The 10,695-nt window shown below is 41.5% G+C and overlaps 1 protein-coding gene across 1 annotated transcript; it reads right to left on the bottom strand.

Annotated features, from left to right (window-relative positions):
* Positions 1–1,480: 1,480 nt before the first annotated feature.
* LOC136535732 (uncharacterized) lies at positions 1,481–3,831 on the bottom strand. Its single transcript, XM_066528105.1, has 6 exons — positions 3,692–3,831; positions 3,524–3,611; positions 3,335–3,425; positions 2,528–2,612; positions 2,215–2,371; positions 1,481–1,879 (listed from the first exon to the last, which is right to left on the bottom strand). Exons 1-6 carry the CDS (start codon positions 3,734–3,736, stop codon positions 1,764–1,766), a joined length of 582 nt encoding a protein of 193 aa, XP_066384202.1. The 5' UTR covers positions 3,737–3,831; the 3' UTR covers positions 1,481–1,763.
* Positions 3,832–10,695: the final 6,864 nt, after the last annotated feature.

The following is a 10,695-nucleotide window of genomic DNA, read 5'->3' as shown; positions in this document are numbered from 1 at the left end:
ATCAAAATATATTCCATGATGCTACTTAGTATAATAAATAATATAGTATTTTTTTTCTAAAAAATGTTCAAACTGAAAATAGGTTGACCAAGCACTATAGCTAGAATTGCATTCTGTTTAGAACGGAGGGAGACTCGCTATTCGGACTCAGTTCAAGGGCTACTGATTGGAACTTTTTTCCAATTATGAAGCAGGATCAACAAACATGCGTGCATATTTGATTTACAAGTTCTTCCTTTCTTCAAGCTCCATCTTACAAGTAACACATAGGATAATCTGACCCTCTGGCATTTATACATTTTGCACGCCTAAGCATTTACATATTTAGACAAGAATGGAGTACCGTATCTCCTGAGAGATTGCCCTTGCACTTTCTGCCTTCAACAAAACATTGTCAACTTGTTTAAAGGAGCTTTCAGTTCTTAAAACTCAAAAACTCTGCTCAGATGGTCCTGGGCACACTTCACTTGCCATTTGCTAATACTATTACCAAAACTCACAGCGTTGGCGTTTATGGCGCCTTTCCGCTAGGGCTCAAAGGGGAACTGGGGCTCAGTGGGTTGTAAAGGGGGTGCCATGATCAGTACAACTGCACTTTAATTCAGTGCCCACCTTAATCGAAAGATTGTGCCCCTTTGGGTGAAAATTCCCAGTCATTCAGATCAATAGCCCCCACAGGAACATGTGTCATGTGAGCTTGCTGGTTGCTTCTAGGATATGCTTACCCCACTACGAGGTGGCTTAGCAGCAGTGGTCCAATCCAATGCTGGAAGAAATGCAGACGGAATTGATAAAAACCTTCTTTGTCCACCAAATTGACACCTATGCAGTGGTTCTTTTGTTCATTGTATCATGAGATGAACAAGTCTAATCTATTTCTACACTCTTTTCTTGATAGGTTTCATCATGAGAAAATTTCATCATTGTGCATACCTGCCAACGATACAGCAATTTGACTTTCATTTTCACTAGCCGACTTCATCGTATTTTTAATACTTATGGATTTAGTATTGGGTTAGATATCCTTAAAGGAATCAAATGTGCTGTGATCCATAAGACTGCATGATGTCTTTTGCACTAAGCAACCTATCACAAGTGACGGTTTGATAACTGTTAACAATAGTGATCATAAACTCTAGTAAAAAGGAGAAGTCACAGCTCATAAGTGCTGGTTAAAGATTTGTCTAAAGCCTCTATCAAGTAGTAAAACGATGTGCATTATTACTATCCAACTTGATTGCCATTTCAGCTACGTGGTCATCTTCCACAGACAAAAGAGAGTAGCAATAATTAACTTAAAATGGGGCTGCCAAACCAAGCTGGAGTCATCATGGGCCCAAAATACGCAGGCAATAATGGCCTATTAGCAAATTAGTTGTGCAAACCATGTGATACCTGTTGTAGAGTCACTACATGCAAAATGCATCCATACAAGCGAGCGTTATTGTGATAATAAAAACCTTGGCCCACTGAATGCGAATACATGATTGAATAACCAAAGACATAACTAAGAAAAAACTGAATGACATGCTTATCGTCCATTCAGAGTTAACCATTTGAGCACAGCAACATAGTAATTTGACTGTCTTTCATTGGTCGGTAAACTTGAAAAAAGGTATTTCAGGTACTGCACCAGAAGACTCGACCGCATGCTCTATTACAGGATATATGAGATAGATACTGAAATAAAACTTCTACTTTTGATCGTTTGCGTGTTATGTCAGACAAACCAGTGACCGTAGAGATGCAGGGAGGTTAGCAGATCACCTCTTCTGCAACAAACTGCTTAACTGATTGTAGATAGTATCTCTCATCGTATCCCTGTTACCAGTATTTAAGGTGAAAACAGCTGCTCCAGGATGATTCCGCAACCTCGCAACTGCATTTTACAGTAGTACCATTTAATTAGAGCACTAGTGACAAGCCACGGTAATCACAACTTCCAGCTACATTTCAAGAGGAGTGTGGAACAGCGTAATATAAGTCTTGTTTCAGTACAAGAGATATTGTTTAATTTATTGGATGCAGCAAGCATAGCTAGTAGAATACAACAAGCTTTAAATGTGTACCGAAAGCAGGTTCTCAAATACATATGAATGGATTGGCTGTTAACGAGCAATCAAGGAAATGGTATTTTATACATGATTTTGAACGAAACAGCAAAATTATTAATCAGTAACCTCTGTAAAGTTGCAGAATAGGATAAAATGGTACCTCCTGGAATGTCCCGGCCATGCCTAGGAATGGGTATGGTGGCCAACACTGGTATATTGGATTCAATAACTCTCATTACAGCAGGGAAAAATGCTGAACTGAACAGCTCCATTTTACCCACTTCGTCAATGATGAAGAGATCTGTTTCTTCCTTAACCTGATTCAACAAGAAATATGAAGTATATTTCCTTCTGCATCGTGATCAATCAGGAACAAACTTTAAAACCTTATCATGCATTCATGCTTAAGCTAACAAGCAACATCCCGTGATCCTTGATATTTCATAGCTCTTTCATAACTTACAACTGCTTACCTGCAGCTCAGGTAATGCTAATGATTCCAAAGATGCTACATCTACTTTGTATTTCCCAACGGTAGGCCATCTAACAGACTCTGAGCTGCAAAAGAACCAAAAAGTAATGGTATGTGTGAGGATATCAAGGTTACAAAAATTCAGCAAACATATATCAAGGTAGCATTGCGGAAATAAGCAATGGCAACCATGCAGAGTTGGGATAGCTAAAAAATATTAGATGGGCAAAGAGGCAAGAATAGGTGGACGCAGCACTTCATTAATCTTTTGCATATTAACTAACTGGTATGTGCAGGATGGAAGCATATGGCAACAAGAACTGGAAAACTCCAAGTTCATCTGAAAATGGAATGTTTATGGACTTATAGGATGTGTGTCAACTAAAGGGAAAAGTAGTGTTACACATGAGCACAGACTAATACAATTAGTCTGAAAATCTACTGAAAAGATGAACCATTATCCAGATTCCAATCATCAGCAAAGACAGGTTTAGGATATTGGAGCATGGCCACCTCTTGGTGTTGGCGTGTTGGAAAGGGACCTTCATTTACAATTGAGCAGTGAATTTAACTGGAATTTCTGGGAAGCAATCTTAAACTAGACGTTGGGTAATTTGCTTGTATGCAGAGTAATGTAGTAGCCCCTGTCATTCTCGACGGCTTGAACAATTAGACTACTAATCCACAGTATCAGATAATTTCCATAGTACAGACACATTTCAAAATTCCAACTACCCAAATGCACGGTGCTAAACAAATACCTACTCGACATAAGAATTTAGAACAAGCATAAATGCATAATAGCAACCTGGAAACCTTGGATGAGGAAAGGGGCCCACTTCTGCCGTCGAGCGTGACAACCTCGAATCCTACCCTTTCTCCGCCCTCTCTCACCTCTCCTGCAAACAGAGATAGCACACCGAAACTGGTAAAATTCGTGGTCATCAATTGCACAGTGGAACGAACCGGAGTTCGACAGGGCGAGGCAACGCAGTACGGGTGTAGAATCCGCGAATGGTGAGGTTCGGGTGAGAGCCTCTCAGGGTTTCGAACACCCGCATGACCAGCGTTGTCTTCCCCATGCCCTGCAAGTACCCGAAGCCGGAGCCGTGAGGCGGTTGTTGGGAGAAAGGAGGAGCGTTCTGAGAGGTTTCAGCGGGCTTACCGGCGGGCCAGTGACGAGGAGGCACCTCGACGGCGCGGCGGCCATGGACCGGCGAGGCAAGCGGCGGCGGGAGGCGCCGCCGTTCGAGTGATTTCTGTGATTCTTCAGACCTTCTTCATTCACATTTTTTTTTTGTTGAGGAAAACCTTCTTCATTCACATGGCATGAGAGGTTTCACGCGTGCTCTCCATGGGCTCTATTCTAGATGGGCTTGGGCCAATGTGCGATCTGTTTAATAGGACGGCCCGAACTCTTATCTACCATCTACCATTTTTCTCCTTATTATTTCTGTATTCCATATCTTTCGCTCCAACTTCCTTGCCGTCGATTTAGCCCTGCCACAAATCTAGCGCCGTTCGTTTTCCTCCTCCACCAAAGTTCAGACGTACCCTTTTTTTTAGCGCCCTGGACTCCTAGTGTACAAGTTGTAGTATCTGTACTCTACACAACACACTCACACCACCACACACGTACATTTCTAGAAGAGACAACCTATACACCTCAAACATCTTTCTAGAAATCACCGACGCCACACAAGCCTCGTAGACGAGACGCCATTGTAGCCTTACGCGAATGTGCAGGACCTATAAATATTGAGAAAAAAACACAGAACGAAACGTGAGTCGAGAGCTCGAACCCACGACCGCCCGTTCCACCACCTGGAGCATTTACCGCTCGAGCTACGGCTCGATCCCCAAGTTCAGACGTACCTGCTCGAACATTCGGTCTGCTTCTTCCTAAAAATACAGGAGAGAATTCCCTGTGTGCCATTATAAAAGATCCTAATTCCCTGTGTGTCCCTAGAAAAGTTCAGCGGTCTTCAGCGCCACTGCTCCAATTTTTTCGTGCCCTCTATGCCACTTCCGTCAATTTAGGCTCTAACGCCGTCAAACTGCAGATGCGAAAAGACGAAATTATCCTTAAGTCTAAATATGTCATTAATTTTTTTGAGCATCTTAACGACTTCAAATGAAAAAGCTCAAAACTAGAAAGTTGTAGATCTCGTCGAGATCTATAATTTTCATATAAAAATTATTTCCATTTAATTCCGTAAAAAATGATTTGATATGATTAATATATCTTAGAGATTTTTTTTTTTGCGGAATTAAATGAAAATAATTTTTATATGAAAATTATAGATCTCGACGAGATCTACAACTTTCTAGTTTTGAGTTTTTTCATTTGAAGTCGTTACGATACTCAAAAAAATTTAATGGCATATTTAGACTTAAGGGTATTTTCGTCTTTTCACACCTGCAGTTTGACGGTGTTAGAGCCCAACCTGATGGAAGTGACATGGATGGCACAAAAAAATTAGAGCAGTGACGCTGAAGACCGCTAAACTTTTTAAAGGACACACAAAACATTACGATCTTTTATAATGGTACATATGAAATTCCCCCAAAATACAGCTCCCAGTGCCTGCTCGAACGTTCCGTCTTCCTCCGCTTAACTTTTTAAAGAACATACAGAGCATTGTAATTTTTTATAATGGTACACATAAAATTCCCCGAAATACAGCGCCCAGTGCCTGCTCGAACGTTCCGTCTCCCTCTTCCGGGTAAACACAGCGCCCGGCAAACCCCCCCCCCCCCCCCCCCCCCCCCACACACACACACACACACACCACCCCCGGCACTATGCTAGTGTGCCTCCACTGCCACCCTGTGTTGCTGCTGCTGTGCTTTGTTGCCGGCGATCGAGTTTTTGCCATGTCGCCGCGTTTTTACTAATTGTTCATTACCTGCGACTACCCTGACCCTGACTCCCTGTTGTCATGTCTTCCCAGCGCTCTCTTTCCTCTCTGAGCATGGTAAGGTCTCCCCTGCTGCGGTTTCCTCTACCCTTCCTGCTCTGTGCCCTTCAAGTGTTCGATTCAATGCCCAAAACGAGTCTGCTTCCTAACTTTTCATCCGTCTATTGTCTTTACAGGCCTTCCATTCCTGAGAAAAAAAAGTCTCCATTTGCCTTCTATTCCGGGGAAATAAAAGTCTCCATTTGTACAGATATTTGGTGATCATCAGCCCGTTCGTTTGGCTGTGGCTTGTTATAAATGATCGTAAATTTCCAATCAGAACAGTATTTTTCTATCACACAAACCAGCCAGCAGTACTTCTTCACGAACCAGCAACGATACAAACCAGCCAACAGGCTGCATGTTTTTGCCGGTGTTTTTTCCTTCAACAATGCAAGAGATCGGCGTATCCATGTTTTCACATATTTTTTTTTTGTAAATTTACCATTTATTTTATCATTTGTTTAGTTTTTTGTTTCCTTCTCGCGACTCACGTGCTTCCATTGTACAACAAATAATCACAGTTTGGTTCCTCTCATTATATTTTCTGTCAGGTTGGTTGCTTGGATCTACATTTTACTTCATTCTATTTTGTTTATCCCTTGAAGAATAAAATAGCTAAACAGATGAAATAGAAGGGATGATACAGAAGCAGGAACTGCATCAATTTGTTGGTGAATTCATGGTTCGTATTGTCTTTGCATTCAGAGCTAATCTGGTGGTAATGAGTTTTGACTATGCAGCCATATATGCTGACCCAATTCCATGAGGTGGTTGTGCTATCGTAATGTTCCTCCAGGGTTTATTTGTTGGTAAATGGAGCAGTGACTTTGAATAGGTTCACCTTAGCCAGCGATGACTAAGTGGAACAGTCGCTAATGCCAACCAGAGGTTCGTTTGCCTAAACTTCCAATGTCCTTCGATAATTCTGCATTTTTAAACACTTTTCAGGCTTCACCATTTTTTGGTGTAAATACCTGACAACACCCCCTGATATACTGCTTTATACATCATGCCTAAATGGTCTGGCTGAATGAAAGTGAGGCTTACTTTCCATACCTCTCAAATCTGGAGTGTGTCACCAAACTTTTGCCCTCGCTGACGCCTTAAATCCGTGAAACCTTAAATTCCACTTGATATCTACTTTGCATTGCAGTTTATCCAGTGTCATTGTGCACGAAAGGTTTTTCACATACATATTCTTTCAATGGTGTAAATACTTACCATCTAGAGCACCTAACACTTTTATGAATGATATTTTCCAAAGTACTTATAATAAAGGAATATTTTGCTTGGTTTTCCATACAAAAGTGTTCAAATCCGTCACTTTATAGTTTCATCGGTTGTCTACAAAATTAAAATAATTTCAGAGTCCCATCAATCTTTTCAGCGACTATTTGAGTTCAACTCTTTGTTCTCTGTGAACTCATAACAGGTAACCACCCCAAAAGTTTCCGTACATGTTTTTATAATGTCACAAACAACGAATATACATTACATAGCTATCCAAAAATATATTATCTATACTAATTGTTGTCTTTGGCACACCGCGACACCGCGCAGGATATTGGCTAGTTATTACTTATTTCCTGCGATGTTTCAAAACTTATTTTCTGCGACGGATTATTGTTTTTCTCTGGTCTAATCTCTATCTCTATCGTCTCTTCGGAGACATCCGATAACCTCTATCTTATCTATATATCTATTTTCTAATGTTTGTTGAACCATCCAGTCTAAATATTTTTTTCTCTACTTCGTACGCATATATACCAGTGTAATCCATGAGAGAGCCACCACGTGGAAAATCAAAGAGAACTTTCCCACTATAATCATGAGCAAATTGATTAGTTCTTGATACGTCAACAGATAACTTTTTACTGACTTGACCAGATATTAGAATTGATTTTATGGGTCTTCAAAGTAAGTTACATAACTTAATATTGAGTTGTATCAACGCATACATAGCATGAAAATTTAAATTATGACATATTTTACGAGCAAATATATCTGTTCTTTGAAATTGAAACAAGAGAAAAAATTCCTCAAAGTTGCATTTTAATTTGATACAAACTTAGTAAGTTGTCAACATTAACTTAAACTGTGATGTCATAGTCATCATAGAATAATATATAACATATATATACACACACAACAATAATTAATAAATTGCAGCCCTTAAATTTCATAGAAAGGGGACGTATTACCTGTTCTCATTATCCACATTTGATAGCTTTATTTTTAGCGCACGAGTATGTTTGCTAGTCTAATGCTAAAACAAAGAAAGGTTTCTTGGCCCAAAGTCGTACATAGTAGAGACTAATGCCCCCCTCTCGTGTGTTCATATGAGTTAAGAGGGTGTGTCCAAGGTGCAGAGTCTGATTCTAAAACGATTTGGAACACTAAGCGTTGGCATGATCGCCATTCTCTCCCATACCCATACCAGACAGAGCGACACCCATCCAGGCAAAACACAAAGTTCAATTCGAAGATGAATTCAACTGGATGACGTGATCGTTGAATAAATATCTGATAGACAAGTCATCCATGTGGCCACGCAAAAGTTGTATGCCCCGTTCGCTTCGCTGAAAAAACAAGTCAAAACACTGTTCTGACTGATTTATTGTGAGAGAAAAATGTTGTTCCGGCTAAAAAAAATAAGCTGAAAAATACGGATTATAAGAGAAGCGAACAGAGCTATGTTTGTTAGTTTATCTACCCTAGTATTAAAGAGCGAGAGGTTTTTTCATCCTTCGTCACTCAGAACCATTTGATGGTGATTTTGTGGACTCAATTTCTCTCATGTCTGTACAAGTTAGAGTAGTGTGTAAAGTCACAGTATGGAGGCTGATTCAATAATTAATTGGAATATATGAAGCGTTTCTATGGTCCGCCACTCTGTGCGATGCTGAGAGTGAAGTGTTCAAGTATGGTGCGAAGTTCAATCCTAAAACGAATTGGAACTCATGACATCATTATTGATAATTCTATAAACCCCTAATACTCATACGTGTTAGAGTAACTTGCATTCAACCCAATAGAGTATTGAAAGGATCAAGATGCCCAAGAGGGAGGTGAATTGGGCTAATTCTAAATTTTCTTGCAATAATCAAATTCTACGGATAGCCCAATTAACCTCTTGCGCCTAGAAAAGTGTTTATATCAAACTAATGCATAACAACCTCTCAACCTAAGTTCCAAACTTACTCTAGCAAGCAATTCTTATGGAAGTAAAAACAAGTATTGAATTGCTCAAGGTAAATGCTCAAAGTAAGTGCTCAAAGTAAATAGAGAGAGAAAGGAACGCGGCGATGTTTTGCCGAGGTATCGGAGAGTCACCACTCCCCACTAGTCCTCGTTGGAGCACCCGCGCAAGGGTGTAGCTCCCCCTTGATCCGTGCAAGGATCAAGTGCTCTCTACGGGTTGATTCTTCGACACTCCGTCGCGGCGAATCACCCAAAGCCGCTCACAACTTGAGTTGGGTCACCCACAAGCTCCGCCGGGTGAACACCAAACTCCCAATCACCACCAAGCCGTCTAGGTGATGGCGATCACCAAGAGTAACAAGCACGAACTCTCACTTGACCACGCGAAGCCTAATGAGAAGATGGATGCACACTTTGCTACTCTTGATTTGCTAGTGAGGCTACTCTCTTGGATTCTCAAATCACAAACACCTCACTAGGACCTTGCTCTTCTTGGCACTCACAAACGTGTTTCTCAGCTATTGGAATGAGCAAAAGATGCTCCACTCACGAGTGGAGCTTCTATTTATAAGCCAGCCTGAAAAACGAACCGTTATGAGCCTCTGCGGGATGACCGGACGCTCCGGTCGTGACGACCGGACGCTCCGGTCAGTTCAACCCGTGAACCAGTTTTCAAGTGATGACCGGATGCTGTCAGGGTCCGGTCAGTACCGACCGGACGTGTCCGGTCGCTCTTGGATGCTTACTGTAAACGACCGGACGCTGGATACACAGGGTCCGGTCACACTGACCGGACGCGTCCGGTCACTCTTTTCCAAGTCTGGACCCTTACTGGAGTCGACCGGACGCTGGCCCTCAGCGTCCGGTCACATGACCTCCCAGCGTCCGGTCACACCAGACTTGATCCCCTTGGTCAAATGAACTGACCGGACCCTGCGGCCAGCGTCCGGTCGCACCGGAGCCAGCGTCCAGTCAGTGTTTGACCCTCCATTCACTTCCAACTTCCGAACATATGTGAATGAAGTTTGCTCCAAAAGATCTTAGGCATTCATAGGAGCTACCTAGAGCTAGTTTAAACAAGTGTGCACCACACCTAACTCACTAGACTTAACTAGGTCAAGCTACCCGTTCATACCCCCCTTCATAGTATGGCCAAAGGAAAAACAAAGTCCTAAACTACTCTAAGTGTCTCTCCAACTCCAATTGACACTTAGAACTAGTTATCCTTAACCTTGTCGTCCAACCTTTGAAAACCGAAACGATTTCCATCGTAGGGGCATGACAACCTCGATTGCCCAATCGATCTCCATTATCATGATCTAACTTAATTGTTTCTGCAAAACACACGTTAGTTATAGTAATCTTGTATTGATATTAATCACCGAAATCCAATTAGGGGCCTAGATGCTTTCAATCTCCCCCTTTTTGGTGATTGATGACAATACCACCTCAAGTATGTTATGGAGTGAGGTTTTTGATGGACTTGGTTCATATAAGCTTTTGTCAATAAGAACAAAAGAGTTAGTCACGCTTATATGACCCAAGCCAACACAATGTACTCAAAGAATATGAATTAAGCATGAGTACAAATAACAAAGCTCATTTGCTTCGAAGTGTAAACGCGGAAGCAAAAACAAATGAGCATTACACAGGTGATATGACATATAGATAAAGCAAAGTAGAAGTCACACATGTCAAATATCACAACCATGTAGATAGCACTATCACATATAAATAAAAGTATGCATGAAAGTAAACACACGAATGCATAAGTAATAGTGTATCACACAAATAAAACTCCAAATGTATATAATAAGCTAATACTAGATAACTAGCTCCCCCTAAAACTCGCTCCTCCTAAGTCTACATACTCAAACCCTCTCCCCCTTTGGCGTCAAACACCAAAACCTAGGGGTCGGACGGCGGGGCTGCAGCGGACGAGTCGGGCGCTGAAGTACATGGAGCAAGATGGAACTGGGCGCCATCATCATCTGACTCTGAGCTC

Source organism: Miscanthus floridulus, chromosome 2, assembly GCF_019320115.1.
Source record: "Miscanthus floridulus cultivar M001 chromosome 2, ASM1932011v1, whole genome shotgun sequence".
NCBI classification, from domain to species: Eukaryota; Viridiplantae; Streptophyta; class Magnoliopsida; order Poales; family Poaceae; genus Miscanthus; species Miscanthus floridulus.
This window is presented reverse-complemented; position numbering and strand designations above follow the sequence as displayed.

What these genes read in the sequence shown, in the direction of transcription:
- LOC136535732 (XM_066528105.1), bottom strand. Translation starts at nt 3,736, where the DNA reads ATGGCCGCCGCGCCGTCGAGGTGCCTCCTCGTCACTGGCCCGCCG. An exon ending in CATTCGCGGATTCTACACCC is followed by an intron (nt 3,426 to 3,523) that starts GTACTGCGTTGC and finishes CTCTGTTTGCAG; the next exon opens with GAGAGGTGAGAGAGGGCGGA. An exon ending in TAGCATTACCTGAGCTGCAG is followed by an intron (nt 2,372 to 2,527) that starts GTAAGCAGTTGT and finishes TTGTTGAATCAG; the next exon opens with GTTAAGGAAGAAACAGATCT.